Raw genomic sequence first — 19,351 nt, 5'->3', positions numbered from 1 at the left:
AATAAAGAAGCACAAAGACAACACAAGAGTCACACATCTTGTGTTAATGTTTGCTCTGTGTAGCATAAAAACCTTTGTTTGAATTCAGATGTTTTACAATAGGTGGTAGGCTAATGATCAGATTGTGAGGGAGGTTATTTGCAAACAAATAGCTTATGTGAGACAAGACTGCATGCACTGGCCCAAACCTTTTTTTTTTTTTTTTTTTTTAACCAAGGATAATTTAAGGAATTGCTTGGTGTTTTTAAGCTTCAACAAAAGGTAGCTGCAGCAAACCATTAACAATTACATGTAGGCCATTGTAATCCTGATATAATTTTAGTCAGTGTACAATCCAGTATCTTTCCCAACTATGCATAATTGTGCAATCTTTAAAATGCCCAAGTTCAATTTGTTTATCATATTATACATAATAAATTAATTATTTAATTTAAATATTTAATTATTTAATTTAATTATTAATTAATCATGGTGACAGACAGCATGTAGTGACTTTAATGCTCTGGACCCCAGGAAGAATAGCCATTGAATATAATGAAGTTTTGGCTAACAGGGATCCTAAACAAATAAATAAACTAGCTTTCAAGTTAGCCATGTTTCTAAAAAAAATAATAATAATAAAAATAAAAAAAAACTTACCTGTGCCCTGAAAGATGTCATTGTCTGTGCATTTTTGTATAATTTCACAAGACTGCATTGTTGCAACTCTTAAAAGTTTTGTTTTTACAGGTTAGCTAGCTCATTAGCTAGCTCACTAGCTAGTATTTGCGCATATGCGAGCTAGCTAAACTTAGATTAATTTACACACTATGGAAACTCTGCAGTTAAATAAGTCAATAAATAAACAAATAAAGAACTTATTTTCTTATTTTCTTCATTTCTTAGAAGTAGCCCCGTTGGTTGGTGTCCTGTTTTTGTAGCCAGTTATTCAATGTTTTCCTTCTTGTAGGTCAGTCGCCTACACTTCCCAGAATGCCACACCATTGTTTATTTGGACTGCACCTCGGCCGCTCTGACGGGGCAGACGGCTGCCCGGCGTGATTTTTTCTTAGAAACAATGCGGACCCGTCAGTCTTTATTTCTTTGCAACAAAATGAATCACATGTCGGTCTGAATCTCCGAGGTTCAAAGAGAAGACAGCGGTAACATGAAATGGAGATCACCCGGACCAGACCGTCCTTGTATGGAGAAATCGGTAAGTAGCTTAACGTTACAGTCTGTGACCAACAATAACTCAAGACAACCCGGTGGACTGCGTTAGCTGGGAGGAGGATCGGATGGGTTTGATGGCTGCGATAAGACCAGCTGTCACCAGCTTTCATTTCATGGTAACTGTCTCCCAGTATATAGCTAGGTCATCGTCAGGTAGCATGCTTTCTCAAAGTGGCTGTTAATTTAAGAGCATGGCAGCAAAAGTGGTCTAAGCTCGTTAGTGAGGTGCATGTTGTGCAACTGTATCAGCGCCTGCTATCAGTCAATGGAAACAACGATCCCAGAGTCAGATTTGCTCTGTGACAGCAAATGTCACTAAGGTTGTTGTTGCAAAGCATCGACTCTGTGAGTCAGTGGACCCAATAACATAGGTCTTACAGTGTAATACTTAGTACTTAGTAGGCTACTACACTGCAGTGCTGCCATGGTGGTTTGGATCATAGGGCCTGCAATGATTTGTCAAATAAATGAAAACAAAATTGATTGTCAGATCAGTTTTAGTCATTTTTTAAACAACGTTTTGTATTGACCTATTTCATGGTTTCAGGATTTGCCATTTGTTTGTCAGCTGATCTAATTACAGCCATATAGTCAATGGGAATATTTATGTTTTTATACATTTTTGTGACAAATGATCCATTGAGAATTCAGGCTTTGACCATACTGTAGCCTAATGAGGAGGATGTTCTTGATTTGCAAAACATTTTATGCTTATACTTTTGTGTTAAACAACAATTGCTTAATGGGTCATTTATGTAGATACTGAAAATACAGTCCACCATAATAAGGTCTTTCAACTACAGTTAATACATCAAATGCTAACTGTCTTGTATTTTATAAGGGAAAATCTCACTGTGGCTCTGTTTCCCCACATTGTGGGTAAGCTTGATAAAACAAACACTATTTCAGCCACGTTTGCACAATTGGATTTATCAAATGAATTTTAACAGTTGATAAGGCAACATTAAGAAAACTTCATGAATGGACAGGTTTGGTTTCACATATTTGCAGCTCATGGTCTTGGATTCTGGACCGACCGGTCAGCAGTGCACGAGGCCGCTGCACAGGGCAGAGCCCACCAGCTGCAGCAGCTGATCGCGGCAGGTGCAGCAGTTAACATCGTGGCTGTAGACTCCATCACCCCGCTGCACGAGGCATGTATACAGGGACAGACCCAATGTGTCCGACTGCTGCTGGATGCTGGTGCGCAGGTGAGTCAGCGGGAGGAGCGTTTCAACAATAAGAAATGTTTCACAAGAGAATCAAGTCCAAGTTCTTGGGTTTTCTCATTGTGAGTCAGTGTGACTTCATCCTGCCTCTGTGTCTTACAGGTGGATGCTCGTAACATTGATGGCAGCACCCCACTGTGTGACGCCTGTGCAGCCGGTAGCCTTGAATGTGTTAAACTGCTGTTGGAGTATGGAGCAACCGTTAACCCTCCGCTGTTTACCTTCTCACCTCTTCATGAGGCGTGCATGGGCGGTGCGTTTTTACATACAACATACAGACAGGAGAGCACTATGTATTTGTGCCTCAAGATGTCTTTGCTGCTGCACTGCTATCACATTCCCAGACACAGTAGGCAGGAGAAAATCTGGGAGAACTGGTTCTCTCTTTGTAGAAGAAAGGGAATACAGGTCATGAAGCTGTCAAATAAATTAGAGTAATGTAGGCTGGGCTTAGCTGCACAAAGTTCACCCGTGCTTCTTAAATAGTGTGGGAAATATACATTTTACTCACCACATTAACAGTCACACAAACACATTTGTCTCTTGACTTGTCTACAAATATAGAAGGTGAAAGGTGAAAGATGAAAATAGAATAAAGAGCTGAACAGAGGAAACAGAACGCAAACCTCTACCAAGTACAAAGTGTGGGGCTCTCGGGACTCTTTAGCTCTTGACTTGTATTTAGAAGACTAAGATGCAACGACAATTACAATAGTAACAATAAAAAAAACAATTACCAGTAAGATCTTGGTCCCACAGTCTTACTCAGTCCCTCCAGGATTTCGCAGGCTTTTTTTGTGATTGTTGCGGCCTAAAATGCCTGATTTTGCGGCCACATTTTGAAAAAATTGCGGTGCATGTTGCGATGTTTTAAGCGCTTTTGTTGCGATTAAATTGCGGGAGACAGCTAAAGTTGCAAAAAAAAGTTGCAGTTTTGTTCTGAATAATTAAAAATCAAAGGAAAATTGAAAATTTTGAAATGTCACAAAATAATGTGAGGTCCTGTTATACCAGCAATTTTCCACTTGTTAAGAAAGGCACAGGAAAATTATATAGAGTTGAAAGTTGTTTTACTTTTAATTAAAATGTCTGTTTAAAAATCGTGGTAAAAGAACTGTTTTAAAATGCCATTAAAACAGTCCAGTCTTTGAATAAAAAGGGGAGGGTGGCTACTCAAATCCAGGCCCAGGGCCTTAGGATGGGGGAAGGGGCACCTGGCCGCCGGCTGCTCCGCTCCGGCCCTGCAGTGGCGCACTCACTGGATTCCCCCTCGGCGAGTGCTGCGGGGTTGACACAGCCTCGGGTGGTCAACCAGGACAACTCACACACTCAACACGTTCAACTCAGCTTGTGTTCCTTTACTTATCACTTTGTGCACGTTGTATCAAGTTTCTTGCCGTCAGCCCAGCCACGCTGTTTCTCCGTGGACTCACTTTCAACCACCGCTCCGTCCAGACTCGACACTCTCTGCTGTGTAACTCGCGGAAAGCACCGACAATTGGTCCTATTTGCGGAAAAGTTGCGGTGATTGTACAAAATTGCAAGATCGCAAAAATTTGCGGGGATTTGCTGAATTTGCGTTAATTGTTGCGACCGCAACATCGCGAATTCCTGGAGGGACTGCTTACTGGTAGTGACTGGAACCTACTGGGGTGAATGTAGCATTGATCTGAACACAGTAATGACCGGTGAGGAGAAAGCAAGTGAAACTTCAGACAAAATCTATTCAAGCTGGACAACAGCCACTGTCCTCTGTGAAGGACAAAAGCACAAACGTTTTAGAGCCACAGGAAATTAGTGTCTCCATGACTCGTAGGCTTTTTTTCCCACCCAGTTGTGCTTAAAGATATGCCGCAGAGTAGGCTAATATTTAATAGGCTATGTTCTAAAAATAAATACATTTGTCTTTCTCTCACAATAGGAAATTCTGCTTGTGTTCAGCTCATGATTGATCAAGGAGCTTTCATGGAGGCCCATGACTGCCACTATGGGACTCCGCTTCACGTAGCTTGTGCCAGGCAACATTATGATTGCGCCAAAGTTCTCCTCAATTCAGGTGAGTGCACAATAGGGTCAAAGTCTGGATATAGATGTTTTTATGGCAAAGACATAGTGCCAACGACCAGTGGTCCAACTGTCTCATTCTCATTGACACAATACCTCAGTCAAACCATGGCTGATCTGAGTCACATTTTCCAGACCTTCTACTAGGACTCAAGGATGAAGTGACTAGGTTTAAATGGTCAAAAGTAAAACATCAAGGTGACCTCACACAACATGTTTTTTAACTACTCGAGCAAAACCCTTGAAATCTGAAGAAAACTTGGACTTAATGACAAATTGGTTTGATTTTGGTGTTCAGAGGTCAAAGGTTCATACAGGGATTACACAATGTTGAAATATTTGATGTGTAGGATAAATAGAGCTGTTCCCTGAAAAAATGGGAGAGTCATGATTACAACAAGGCCGTAATTCTGGTGTGTACATTTTTTAGTACGCTTGGTATTTCTCAATCCATCAGCGCTAATAGTGATCATATTTTGATGATCATAGCTGAGATACGTCAGTGAAAACGACCATGAGTCATGATATTACAGTAAAATGAGATCACAAAGATTGCAGAATCATTTTCTAAGTCACCTTATTTTAATATCTTAAAGTGACTACGAGGACTTTCGGAAAGCGAAATGTTTTCACACTACATTTCCCATGAGCCTCCGTACGCACGGTGAAATTCTTGGACCGGCGCAAGACGGATGAAAACGAAAGCATTTGCCAAGAATGTTTTCATTAAGCAAGAACGAAACTCAGAGGTTTAAAGACAGTCAGATACCATTGTAGTTCCGACCATGAACAATGCCAACTAGCGATCCGGTGGCGTTATTCCCATGACCCGCCAGAGTCCGGGAAACCAGGAAATGCTGGGCGAGTCGACCACTAAATAACAACATCAAAATAACTATAAAGACTAAATGATATATTTATTGAAAATGCATTACCAAGTGTGGGTAATGTAGATTCACACATTAATATGAGACTCTTTTATAACCAAAAGCACTGCACTTCTCAGGGTCTCTTTAATGGATGTGATCTTTAATTACATAACTGACAGTCACTCACTATTTCTGTACCCATTATTTCCATGTAACTGTACAATTTGCCACCAGCGTTAGTTATTTTTTGGACAGGCAAAGTGATGCGTGTTGTAGTACATTTGTTATCTTTGTTTCGTTATCTAATGGTTGAACCAGTCATTTATTACACTAGTTAGTAATTAACTGTCACATAAATGAGGCCTTGGCCAAAAGTGGGTTTTCATGTTCTAACTACCATGTTAACAATTAACACTAAAAGAGTAACACTACACGGACTGATCCCACCTCCTCGTTCATGTGGTTTTGTGCCCATTGTATCTGTCCATTGATCTCACAGATACAGACCCCAGTCATACAAACTTAGAGCTCGCTCACTGTGGCGCCCTGCTGCTTCACTCAGTCAATTTAGCATTGCTTCACACTCGGTTTGTTTTTACGTCTCTCTCTGGCTGCTACAGTTTAACATTGATGTGACACTTTTTAAAATATTTTAATATTTGTGCTTGCTGCATGTGACTTGACTTGAATTTCAAGTCAAGAGGGTTAAGTCCAAGTAGAGTCTCAAGTCTTTGGCTTTAAGTCCCGAGCGAGTCCAAGTCTTTTTTTGATTTGATCAAGCAAGTCTTAAGTCATCAAAATCGGGACTCAAGTCCAAGTCAAGTCTCAAGTCCCGAGTCCAAGTCCGCACCTCTGGTAATGCAAATGATATTCCACATGTGTAAACACAAACGCTGCAGACAACAGAGCTACTTCTGAAGCCGTTCTGTATTTCCTTCTCTAAGGGGCAAATGTTAATGCTGCCAAGCTACATGAGACTGCCCTTCACCATGCAGCCAAAACAAAGAACATCAACCTGGTCGAGCTACTTGTGGAGTTTGGGGGCAACGTGTATGCCAGGGATAACCTCAACAAGAAGCCCATCCACTACGTCAGTCTGGGATCTCCCTGTCACCATTGCCTTGAGTTCTATGAGAGTAAGTTTCCTCACATAAAGTGTCCACCGTGTCACTCTTTGTGTAAATCATCATCAATATATCCTCTGTTGTTTTGTCTTGTTTAGAGACTCCCCTCAGTCTACAGCAGATCAGCAGAGTGGTTCTCAGGAGAGCTCTTGGCACAAGAGCACGTGATGTTGTTTCCCAGCTGGACTTACCCAATCGCATCATACGTTTCCTTTCATTTACGCCACCTCCAGTTATTGAAATTTAATCACTATGAGAAACCTGAGGCGCAGCTCCAAGAGGGTTAAATCTAGACCTGTTACACCTGCTCACTCTGTGGATATCTACTCTGAAAGTCACATGATAGGATGTTGACATTGGAAGAAGAGGAACGCTGATGAAAAATCTGAACACTGCCAGACTCCTAAGATCGCAGATATTTCATTAGATAAAATACTCTGTTGATCCAAGCAAACTAAAGAAGACTTAATTTGCTGATTCTCATAGTGCTACATTAATAGGTTTTCAACAGCTAGGGAGGAGGAAATTAATCCATCCTGATACACCATCAGTTTATCAAGATATTATTGCCAACCCATTAGCAGACAACCGCTCGCTCGCACATCCAACAGACGCAGGGTACCGATGGCATCTGGCTGGAGTCGGGTTTCCCGGCCAACAGTATTTACCTACTCACCAGAAGCCATTCATTTACTTCAACTCTGCTGTTTCATGGTTGGAAGATAGTAAAAAAAAATGGCTGTCTATGGTAGAGAGAGGACTGGAAGACCATGACAACCAACGAGTAAAGGCCATACACACCGCTGGTAATAAACCTCTACAGGTGACTTGACTCATTCTGGCTGATCAGATATCCTCCATATGTGGGTGTTTATAGACTCTGTTACCTTCTTGCTCATGTTACAGCAGGACAAAGTACAACTCAATCGAATAAGTGCAACACAAACACATAGATACATATAATGAGTCCCAGCATCGCCCAGCCCACTTTAAACTAAGCATCGTCAGCCACAATGACTGAACATCTCGAACGGCGTCAATTCGACCACATGATTGAGCATTTCACATCACTTGTAGTCATTTGAGTCGGAGTTACTGTCAGTATTTGTTTGGTTTCATTTCTTACTGGAGCTTGCAATAAGAAAACATGTTCTTTGCTCGCTCAAGATGACCAACTAAGTGTGAATGTAAGTGTGATTTCACCATAGATCCTGTAATATTTTGTTTATTCTTGAGGGTACATGAAGTGGTTTGAATAGGATTTATATTTATTTGTATATATTCTGTGACTATTTATTTTTAATGTAAATTTGTAAATAATACAGATGGTTCTACCTCTAATAAATTTATGTAAATAAATAGACCAAAACTAAAATGTCTGCGTTGTGTCTTTTTGTGTAATTAAATTTAAAACTCCAGAATTCAAAAGTCAATTCAATTCAGAATACAAATTCAAAAGTGAGACCTCCAGAATACTCAAGTAGCTAATCAATCAACTAATTAATTAATGATAACAGCACAGTCATCACTCTCTCTGCTTTTCAAATATTGGAGAGGTGGCAAGTAGACCGCTGGTATGGATATATGAGGGAGTTTGGAAAGAACTCAGTCAGTGACCAGCTGCACCAGACCAGTTGTGAGAGTTGTTTCACAGCAAGTGACAATTTTTTGTACAGGACTGAATGGAAAAATCTTGTGAATCAACAGTGAAAAAATCCAAATCCAACAGGCCTTTTGCAGGCTTCACAGACTTGCTTTTTGGCACATTGAGTTGCCTTGGTATGAAATGCACTATATAAATAAAGATGCCTTGCCTTGCCTTGCAGTGAGAAGCACATTGAAAGATAAGAAAAGACGACTGGTGTCCTTGCCAAAGTTACCACAGAAGCAACACCCAGCACGTCAGGGTCCTCGCTTACGAACTACTGAAGATTAGATGAATCTGCAGCAACAATCTAAAATGAAATGAGTGAGCATGTCTTAACATCAGCCGCTGCTATGAAAACAGATCAGGCTTTTACCAAATAGCATGTGGTGGAGTTCAGTCAGACGACTCTAGAATGAAAACAAATCATTTATTGAGCGTAAGCATTGCAAGCTGAAGCACAGCATAGGTATCGTTGAGCATGGCTGCAGCAGGTTTGGCGTCAGGCTCTGTCTCGGTTTTTGTTCCCTGAATGATCTGCTTTGCCAGACATTACAGGGAATGAAGCAGACCCTCCACAGGGGATCATAGAGACAGAGCCCACAGGTGGATGCTGGGGAGGAGGTGGGTTTGCAAAACCCCACAGGCAGCAGGAGCAGAGCAGCAGCGGCAGCAGAGCCAGGGATGAGCAGGTAAGCTGGGGGGTTTAAATAACCCGCTCTATTTGGATGAGAAGGGCATGTGACTGATCAGCTGATCAGGATGGGCGCAGCTTGAGTCGTTTCCTGAACTAGCTCAGCAGCCTTCACATCATTTGTTTTGCAGGTTTGTCAACCCCTCCCCTCCTTAACATATAGCTCAGACCAGTGTGGTTGTTCTCTGCATCTAATTTGCCTTTGACAGTGTTTGGGAGACTAAATTATAGATTGCATGGAGGCTGTCTGGGGTGAAGTTATTGGCTGTGTATAGGCCTATACACATTTGAATCTGTTTCTGCAGAGTATGATCTGTCACTGTAAATTATGGGAACAGCTCGCGCCAAATTAAAGAGGAAACAGAAAGTGCTGAAACAAAATTAGGTGTCAGGACAAATTTACGTGACAGATTTCAGTATTTCAAGCCCTACAACACCCAGCATCACAGCAGTTACCCTGAGCTGTTACTTCCTGTCTAACAGGACCAACTGCAATAATCAGATCAGAAGTAACAGTCCTTACAAATACACCATGATCTGAAACACTCAATAATGCAAGTCGAGTTGCATTCGATTTAAATTTCCTTGAGATAACTATGACCTGGACAAATGAGAATATTCACAGACTCAATAACCCATTCTCATTATCTCCTGTTGTGATTTGTTACATTGTTTGATAGACAAACTTAAAAACCTTTATTTCAATTGTGACAACAAACAGGACCATTTCACAGTTTGGGATTAATAAAGTAATTCTGATTCTGACAAGACTCCGGTAGGTGTTGCAACACGGTTTCAGATTCATGGCACTGTTTCATCATCAACAAGGTAGGTAATGATGACGACAGAAGTAATGCCAAGCAGGTTCGAAGTGAGGAACCTGCTTGGCAGCTCTTGTTATTGAATGCTCTTAACTTCAAGTCACAATGGGCATTGATCAACAGGTTCCAGCCACGTTCGTTACTTTTTAAGCGTCCCTCTGGTTTGTGAAACATCTGTAAAACTACCAAGGTTAACCAAATTATAGTAAAACATCTTCTCTTTTTCCATCAAAACATTTTCACTTCCTTGATCTTGCCATATCTTGACATTGGGGTTGTCGTGGGGAACCACTAGTAGCCACATGGGCAAGAGGAAGCACAAAGGGGCCACACTGAGAGAGACTGCATGGACTTTCTGCCACGACCAGCTCCTTTTTCAGCAGAGAATGGGCATGGGCTATAAATACTAGAGGTTCAAACCAACATGTTATCAGTACAACTTTCTTCAAGTGTCACTGTGATAAAGGAAAGTCACATAGAACAAACCAGACAAAGACTGACATTACAAGAGCTAATCATTTAATTACACACAACAGAGCAGCTGGTAGCATTTGGAGACAGTGAGAAGATAGAAGATTGGAGTCAATGTGCTTCTGAATTCATCAAAATAATTTCCCTCTTGAAGATTCAAGTGGAACAAATGAAGATGCATGGATGCCTTTGTTTTGGCAACTGTATCGTTTTGAAGAATGTACACGATTACAACATAGATGGACCATTTTTGACTGGCTATGAGAGGAGTCAAGTTCGGTTTAGCCGAGCTTCTGTGTGCTTTACAAATGTTGCGACACACCTTCAAACAGCTCTGTCAACAGTAAAAGGAAGTGCAGGCGGGTCAATGTACAACAGAGCATGTGTTGTAATAAACAAGCTCGCAGTGAGTCACACTCAGGACTCTTCAAGTACAAAGTGTTTATTTTCAAAGATTGAGAGTTTTCCACTGAACACAAATTAATACATCAAGACTTGTTCGTTTTTTTTTTTTCCCAAGAAATGTTTTTACCTCTTCATATCTATGATCAGTGCTCAGCTCATGATCTTGTATCTAATCTCAAACATTTTTAGCTTTGCCTCACTCAGCAGCTTCCTGCTCTGACATCTGAGGCCAACATAATTTCTCCCTCTTGGTCCTTTATCTCTGCACAGATAACATGTACAACATACATCTGCTTGATTACAGCAAAAAAAAAAGGAGAAAGCTTAAAAGTGTGGCACTGAAATTAACAATGATAAGAAACTACAAGTGTATAAGGTTGTTTTAGCTTAGGTAGACACAGAAAACCCTAATTCTGCACACATTAAGCCGATGTAAACATACATTTCAGTCACAATAGCACACAAACTAATAACACATTTTAAGACTGAATTTTGATATACATTTGGACGGAAATGATTGGAAAGGCTTTTTCCAGTGCAGCTACAGGGACAAAGCAAGAGCGCAAAATCAGTGGTTGTATGGAAATTCATTGACATGTGACACACAGGACACATGTTGAGCACAGACAGTCTGACGGGAACCCACTGGTGAACCATCAGGTCGGGTCAAACGTCTACACTCCAGTCTCCTTCCTCTTTACTGCGCCTTGTAACTTATGATCCAGTCTGGTTTTGGAGAGTGTCTGAGGTCTGAGTTTAGGGCCGGGGACAGGCGGACAGTTCTCGTCTGTCTCTTCATCGTCGACGGCAGTGGCTGAGAGGGTGGAAGAGCGCCGTTTGGCTCGGACAGCTTCTACCTGCTCGACTCTAGGTGGAGCCTCCTGCTGCTGGGCCATGGCAGTGCGGAGGCAGTTGAGCCACTGCTGTTTGTGGTAGACATCGTTGACATACAGGGTGTGAGACTGGCCATGGGATGGATCCAGGGAGCTCACACGGAAAACATTCTTCACTGGAGACAGAGAAAGCAAAAGGGAACACAGTCAAAACACAGATAAAACAAAGAACAGATCTCTTAAAGGAGATGGTGTTTGAGATTTAGCAGCATCTACTGGTGAGGTTGAAGATTGCAACCAACTGTATGCAACTCCTTTTACCTTCCCTCACCACTCCCTCTCAAGAGGATGTAGGACAACCTAGATGTTACCTTCAGGTAACATTAAAACACTCTGGCCAGTGTCTGTCCATTCTGAGCTACTGTAGAAACATGGCAAATGCAAAATGGTGCTATATGGAAGAAGATATGTGGACATGATGAGCTCATTTAAGCTAATTAACAAACACAGCGATTCATGGTTTCAGGTGATTATATTCACAATCTTGGGTAAAATATGGAAGATGGAAAATTAGGTATGTGAGTAGATTAAAGATAAAATATATATTCTGATGGAGTATAGATATTAAGCTACAGTATCAAGAGCAAATACACTGTGTATTTATTTCTCTGTCTAACCACTTGAGGGTATGTTTTCATGTTGGCTCAGGTTTGCTTGTGTAACAGCAAATCTAATGTTGTAGGAAAGAGGAGATTCAAGTTAAGCTTAGTTCCACTGTTGAACACTGGAGCCACAATAAACCGCTCCCGTAACAGCTCAGGGCATGTTCACAGTGGAACCGGGTGAAAGGTTTGGGAAAAAAAATCAACGGATTGGGTGATTGGGATTGGGCAATATAAAAACAATCGCCTGCTTCAACGGGGTGTTGCAACAAATGATTAATGGTTGTTGTGATTTATGTGTTATCTCTTAATGATTTAATCTCCAAATATATTCCTTGAGCAAAAATAGTTATTTTCTCTGACCAACACCTAAAAGGTTGATTGATTTGTCTGATACCGTAATATCTGTATATAAAGGGGAAAAAAAATCAAGACAACTTAACCAAGATGCCCCAGTGCTTTACCAGCACACTCCTTTGAGGAAACTGACATCACAAATGTACAGTGATACAAACCTCAAATTGATGCATTGATGAAACAAGAAGAGTAAAACAATCTGAGGAAAGTACAAGATGAAGTGCGACATCAATCAACGCACCTTTCTCTGTGTTGGTGAAAGCCCCTCTGAACGACCCCCCCATGCGGATCTCTCCGTCCTGCAGGTCCTCCAGGGCCAAGTCCCGGACGGGGATGGGCTGTCGGTACACCTGGAAGCAGCTCCTGTCGTTACGTGTCACCGGCCGGGTCAAAACCAGCAGCTCAGAGAAGAGGAACACGTGCAGCCTCTGTGGAGAGAAACACGAATGAAATTCACTTTGATACAAGACAAACTGTTTGAAGACATGCCTTCATAGCATGCGGGTGATGATAATAAAGAGAGGAAGCCTAATTCTCACCGAGCCACTCTTGTTCCGCAGCTCTCCATGACAGAGTAGGATCTTACAGTTGTCTATGAGAGGATCCCGCTGCTTTTCATCCAGGTACTCCAGTTTGTCTATATAATACTGGCACTCAGACTCCCCTTTCCTCACGTTGATATCAGACAGAATCTCCTGGATTATACTGATCTGGATAATTAAACAGAGACTTGTCAGACGGCTATTTGGGAAAACACAAGAGTTGATAACCAGAGAAATGTTCTATTACTATAAAATGCATTATTATTATTATAAGCTACAGCAGTGAAAATAATGATAATATACCTTATTGGCTACAGATATGGGGTTTATCAGATTTTTCAGAAAAATACAGTCATCAATAGTTCCATCTGTGATATCAACAATATGTGTAAATATTGGTAACGTACAGCTCTGTCCAGATTGACAACGTCTGGGTGATCAGGGGGAGTGTGTCGGAGGATCTCTCGTAGCAACAGTGGGTATTTGACCAGGCGTGACCGGGGGATGTCCAGGAAGCTCCAGAGGTCAAGCTTCCTGCTGAAGGGCGACTCCAGGCAGCGCTGCAGGAAGTCCTGCACCCGCCTGTCCTGCTTTTTCTGGTCTAACAAGGCTTTGGCTGCAAGCTGGTTGCTGCAGTAGTTTTTATAAGCATTCAGACCAGGAAGCTGTGAAGATCAAACACCAGGGTCACACTGTTGTTTTTCTGTATGTATGAAGAATAAAGATCTGCACTTCACTTCTTCCAAAATGTCTTTCATTATATATATATTAAAAAAATCTTCAATATTTTCACTTTTATGTGCCATATATATTAATTTTACAAGATGTTAAAATATTTAGTTTTCATCAGGATCATCAGAGCCAGGAGATGTTTTGCACCTCTAGGTTCTCAGTCCTTTTTAGTTTAGTTTCAGCAACATCCAACGAGCAGCTAACTCTGTTACAACTGTGCTGCAACTGTGATTTCATATTTTTCAAATGTCAATTCTTACCAAACCTTAAAGGGATACTTCACCAAAAATCTATAATTCACCTTGACATGAAAAAGTTGCTCGGAAAAAAAGAATTTGATCTCTGTTTTTAGCCTTGCTGTAGCAGTAGCCCCCAGTGGCTGCGCGAGATGTGCGAGATTTGCTGCAGGATGCTTTCCCATATTTACATCATACATCCAATGGTTTACAATGACGAACAAACTCGCAGCAAATCTTGCGTATGTGCACAAACATCAATAGAGCCACTGGGAGCTACTACCACAACAAGGCTACAATAATTTTTTTCTGAACAACTTATAATGTGGCAGCTTCAGGACACTTGGGTCAGTGCAGACGAGCAGTATGGAGGTATTTGGATGTTTCATAGTGTTTTGGACAATTCAAAAGTGAGCTCTATCCGCCGCCATTATATGAAAATCCGTTGCCAGTCGGACCCCCCCCGGAACTCCAAAAGAGTTTTGATAACTCTGAAAGTTCTCCAAACCCTACTTTGGCATGATGGTGAGTAGAAAATTGGAGAATTATCGATTTCCCTTTAAATAAATCCATGATTTTTTAAATTGTTCATACATACATTTTATGTAGTTTATGCATGTCCAATCAAATCATTGCAGTCTATTATATCACTCAGAATTACTGTTATATACTGCTAGGAATTATGTGTTATTAAAATGAGCCATAATGTGTGTAAGGTAAACATCCTCTACCATACGTACCCAGTCTATGACGATCTGTCCGATCTGAGCTACTGTTCCATCAGGTCCAGTTTCCACCGACAGTTTCATCAGTAAGTCTGCAGATACAATACCGTACACATGGTTAGAAACACATGAGAGCATTAAGATGAAAAATAATGTTTGGTAATATCTTACCCTCATGTAAGGGGATGTATGCATCCAGGTCCCCAAATATATGAGCTAGTTCCTCCTCTGTCATGATGGAGAGCTTAAGCATCGGATCATGGTACGCCTGAAGGAAAGAAAAGAGGTTGCTGACAAAAAAGGTAAATGTCTTGTTATTTTATATAAATGTCTTAATTTTAATTTTCAAACCTTTCGTGCAAGTTGGAGATCTTCGATGAGATCCTGCTCTCCCCGGTAAAGCTCATGAATTGCCTGCACAGGAAATGTTAAAAGAGGGAGAAGCCATAGCAGAAGTTAATCTTTCCACTCCCTGTGTTTTAATGTTGAACATTCTCTCTAGACTGAAGCACACAACCTCTTGTCTCTTGATCTCTTTGGCGGAGAACGTGCTCTTCTGATGGACGTCTAGAGTCTCTGACCACAGCGTACTGTTTCTGCGTTTAGTGGGGGTGGGACCTGCTGCTTTGCTGCTGGCTCTGAGTGACATCCCTGGTGATTTGTTATCACTACGTAACGACATTGACTAGGGGAAAACAAAACAAAGAAAAACAACCATATCAGTTACACTCATCTTACATGAATTTCCACATTTGTAGAGTTTGTACCACAGAAAAGTCAGTGTCTTGTACCTGGATGGTCTGGCCAAAGCGTCGCACTGCCCCATTCTTTGAAGGTGATATCAAATTAACGAGGGATGAAACTTTGGCCAGTGGTCGTACACGCTTGTTACTGGGCTCCTGTGAATAAAAAAAATAAACTCATTATGCTGATGTATAAACTGCAGCAGTGCTATGATATCATGAGTAATGTGGTATTCTTTAATACAGTGTTTTCAAGTAGAGATTAGGATATTCAAGTTTACATATGTAATTTGAACTATTAAAATATACTGATTACCAGAATGGTTGGGCCCCCCCCAAAAAAAGAAGATGATGTTATGATGATGTGATTTTTGTTAGGCCATTTTGGTTTGTCAGGAGATTATGATTTGTAGGCCAGGACGTCTCTGTAGCAGCACAGTTATGGTGCTGACAACGCACAACAAGGCTGTGACACATTTAACTATCAAAAAAAAAAAAGAATCTCCTGAAATTCGGAAATTTCACTTGGCCATTGTGTGCGATTTAAACCATATTTCGATTTATTGCGCTGCCCAAGTGTTTGTGTATAAAAAAAATGTGTAGTAAACCAATCAATGGTGTTACAAGACTGATCGTGTCGAGCACAAATGAGGCTCAAATTTTCTCTCATCATTATTATTTCAGACACAAACTGCTTGTGCCAGTTTGAGAGATAGTGGGATTATCCTGAGCACACAACACATTAGAGCGTTCATGGCTGCCTGTGCTGAGTACTTGAGTCATGCAACAGTGAGAAGGATTAAAGATTGACTGATTAAAGTAGGTCTGACGCTGTAGGGTGATACACCAGACCTGCACCCAGTGGACAGACTCTCACCTTTAGGTCGAAGCTTGACAGACTGACTGTGTCATCGTCCTTCTCTTTACGCTTTCTCTTCTGCAGAAATATAAGAAAGGCACACACTTGTCACTTTCACAGGACCAATGAGAATATCAAACATCAAAGTCACATGTTGGCTCGTGGCAGTCATGTTTTATTTTCCATCTTCTCAACACAGAGCGTAAATATGTGACCACATGATAGCATCATCATCATTCTCATCATGAACTCACCAGACTGAAGTCCCATGGAGTCCCTGGTGTCAGGAAGGTGAAGGAGCTGCCTCTCTGCAGTGGAGGTCTGCAAGAAAACCAGACTCATCATTTTGGGCTGTTCACAGTGAAAAGAAGCTTTTATATATATATATATATATATATATATATATATATATATATATATATATATATATATATATATATATATATATATATATATTGTCTGTCAACAAAGACATTTGGGAAGGATGTTTCCTTGTTTTCTGATAAGCACCCTTCAAAACTATTTTACTGGTAGATGGAGATAAAAAAAAATAAGTTATTATTTTAAATAGATAACGTTTTACAGATATTAATGTGACAGATGGCTTTTGTGTCCCAGTTGTGTTCGAGTCACAGCTATGCTTCAAATATGTCAAGAGCTGTGGATTATGATGGAGAGATATTAACATTTAAAACCATATAAGGCGTCTGACTGCTCACTGCGGCTGCAGGAAAAAGTCAGTTATGGTGACAAAACAATGAAGCTACAGAGAGATACAATGTGTTCTTAGAGTTTGACTCCCAAAGGGTGATGTCAAGTCCAAGGCCAGCTTCACACACAGCTACACACAATCCACTTCTTGTGCTCATGCCTTTAGGACATGCTGAATATAAGTGGCAAGTGAAGGATAACAGAAATTAATGAAAATAACTTCCTTAAAAGTTACATTAATGTACAAAAAAGTGATTTGTAGGGCACACTGAAACATGTAGAGGAGTGATCACAAACTCAACATTTGGCACTTTGTTATCAAAAATGAGAGGCAAATACTAATACCAACATATCTGCAGTCTGCAGATGTCAACTCTGTTCACATTTTAACAAGTCTGCATGAACAAATACAAGTGCAATACCAGTCAAACATGCAGACAGCATCTACAGTCAGCTTGTTAATGATACTGGAAGATTAATTAATTAATTAATTAACATGGCAGTGGTTGATATAGGAATAAGATATAATGTTATTGAGTTGCCTTTGGCTAATAAAAACACAAAATCAGCAGAAAAAGACATTGAACACAGCCAAATGTCTATTGGTTTCAACCTCTGTTGTCCGTTTCATATTATTACAAACTTAACATCTTTAACAGATAGTTTTAATCTTTTGACAGATGGCTGAAAGAAAATCAATTTGAAAGCTAAAAGGATTAACATTAGCTGATTCACTGATCAGATGACTCCCAAAGAAACAGATCAGCTATTATGTTTAATGCAAAATAATATTCAACAAATAAATGACGATGAAAACAAATCTAAACTGAACTGTCTCCACTGTTAAATTTACTTTTTATTAGTTATGACTAATTAATCACTAAACAGATTTTTTGCAAAACTTCACCACATGTCGTTTAAAACTTAAAGTTAAAACGTGTGTTTTCCGAGTGGCACCTGAAGGCATCCTTTGCCAGTTACAATATCAGTTTTACCAGTCACCCTTGACTAACCAGGTGACGTTACCGCTAATAAAGAGTGCAATCGCCACATTATATTGCCACAGAGCTACCAAATAAAGAATCGTTTGTGCATTTAGAGATGATTTACGTACTTTTTCGAGTAGTTTCTCCGGAGTGTTTGTGGAGAGGGCTCTGCATCGTTGATGACACTGGCGATGGACGTCCTCGATGACACCCTGCGCAGTTTCTGCTTTTTATTTGCCACCGTTCTTCCACAAACTTCTTCATTTTCTTCCATTTTGCGAGAGGCTTCGTTTCAAAATCCCTTATACCGAGACGTTTTGTGACCAAAGAAGTAAAAGACGACAACCAGCCGTGTAAAACTGGTCCCAGTGTGTACAAAGAAAGCAGGAGATCGATGACAACACAACTCACACTACGGCGGAAGTTTGAATATGGCGGAATCTTGGAAATGGACCAATCAGCAGAGGGCTCGGAGTTCCGTTACCATGGGAGAGGGGGAGGGGCCAGTCAAAATGATAAAAGGACGTCGAATGACCGCCGAGAATAGTGAAACCAAACACACACACACACACACACACACACACACACACACACACGTACGTACTATTATTATTATTATTATTATTATTATTAGTAGTAGTAGTAGTAGTAGGCTACATACTTACAGTAGCTACTGCTACATAGTAACATTGAACTACACCGCTAACCCATACAGAAGCAACACTGGGTTTGCTGTTAGATTATGATGATATTTATGATGTTACGTATGTGTTTTTTGGTGGCACAGTGCCGGCTGTTGCCTTAGATTCCCAGGCTGAGGGCCTCTCATTCTTGCCTGCACATGATAGAAATATGTTCCTACGTCTTATTCTTTGTGTTGCTGAAGGTGTGAATATGCATCTTCTTATTAGTTTTGCATCGTTCATTGTAGTTTTTCTTCAGTTCTCGTTTTGAAAAATTGTAATAATTAATTATTTTTATTTTTATTACAGTTTACTAAATTATTTTTTCCACCGCTAGTTTTAGTTTTAGTTTAGTTTAACTCTGTCCTGAGACAGGGATGAAAATATAGATAAGAATAAATATAACCAGATGATTTGTAGCCTACATCAGGATGCCCATTTGAAACTTTTTTTTTTAGGATACTTTACAACTCAGAACCTTATTTTCATTTCAATGAGAGCAACACATGAAATTTGGCAAACAAACACAAACTAAAAACAAAACAAAAACAGCAACAAGTAATTCTGTCTCATTATTTGTGTTGATGTTTCAGGAATAATAAATGATCCAATGGAAGACTTAAACTGTCTTTTTTTTTTTTTTTTACCTGCATATTGGGATCTGGGCTCAAGAACAGACCCCTCCGGTCTGTTTATCCCTCCACTGTAAGACCCAGCCATCAGTCAAACAGGACATGATATGCTCCTT

At 40.4% G+C, this 19,351-nt stretch overlaps 2 protein-coding genes across 2 annotated transcripts; one reads left to right on the top strand and one right to left on the bottom strand.

Moving 5' to 3' along the window:
* Window positions 1-948: 948 nt before the first annotated feature.
* Window positions 949-7,018, top strand: asb13b (ankyrin repeat and SOCS box containing 13b). The gene is made up of 6 exons (XM_085778198.1): window positions 949-1,195; window positions 2,224-2,423; window positions 2,544-2,694; window positions 4,363-4,497; window positions 6,319-6,510; window positions 6,597-7,018. The coding sequence occupies exons 1-6, from the start codon at window positions 1,153-1,155 to the stop codon at window positions 6,743-6,745; spliced, it is 870 nt and encodes a 289-aa protein (XP_085634324.1). The 5' UTR covers window positions 949-1,152; the 3' UTR covers window positions 6,746-7,018.
* Window positions 7,019-10,997: 3,979 nt separating this feature from the next.
* LOC146985300 (neuroepithelial cell-transforming gene 1 protein-like) lies at window positions 10,998-18,353 on the bottom strand. The gene is made up of 12 exons (XM_085778197.1): window positions 18,049-18,353; window positions 16,478-16,544; window positions 16,242-16,301; window positions 15,413-15,520; window positions 15,139-15,306; window positions 14,973-15,035; window positions 14,793-14,889; window positions 14,637-14,713; window positions 13,336-13,593; window positions 12,926-13,096; window positions 12,628-12,814; window positions 10,998-11,543 (listed from the first exon to the last, which is right to left on the bottom strand). Exons 1-12 carry the CDS (start codon window positions 18,192-18,194, stop codon window positions 11,209-11,211), a joined length of 1,737 nt encoding a protein of 578 aa, XP_085634323.1. The 5' UTR covers window positions 18,195-18,353; the 3' UTR covers window positions 10,998-11,208.
* Window positions 18,354-19,351: the final 998 nt, after the last annotated feature.

The sequence above is a fragment of the Trachurus japonicus genome, chromosome 6 (genome assembly GCF_045865225.1).
Source record: "Trachurus japonicus isolate A0001 chromosome 6, Traja_1.0".
Classification (NCBI taxonomy): domain Eukaryota; kingdom Metazoa; phylum Chordata; class Actinopteri; order Carangiformes; family Carangidae; genus Trachurus; species Trachurus japonicus.
This window is presented reverse-complemented; position numbering and strand designations above follow the sequence as displayed.

Bases quoted from the DNA above. Each gene is read 5' to 3' on its own strand.
- LOC146985300 (XM_085778197.1), bottom strand. From the start codon at position 18,194: ATGGAAGAAAATGAAGAAGTTTGTGGAAGAACGGTGGCAAATAAAAAG. The intron at 16,545-18,048 runs GTACGTAAATCA...GTTTTCTTGCAG, and splicing joins CGGAGAAACTACTCGAAAAA to ACCTCCACTGCAGAGAGGCA. The intron at 15,521-16,241 runs GTGAGAGTCTGT...TTTTATTCACAG, and splicing joins TGTCAAGCTTCGACCTAAAG to GAGCCCAGTAACAAGCGTGT.
- asb13b (XM_085778198.1), top strand. From the start codon at position 1,153: ATGGAGATCACCCGGACCAGACCGTCCTTGTATGGAGAAATCG. The intron at 4,498-6,318 runs GTGAGTGCACAA...TCCTTCTCTAAG, and splicing joins CAAAGTTCTCCTCAATTCAG to GGGCAAATGTTAATGCTGCC. The intron at 6,511-6,596 runs GTAAGTTTCCTC...TGTCTTGTTTAG, and splicing joins TTGCCTTGAGTTCTATGAGA to AGACTCCCCTCAGTCTACAG.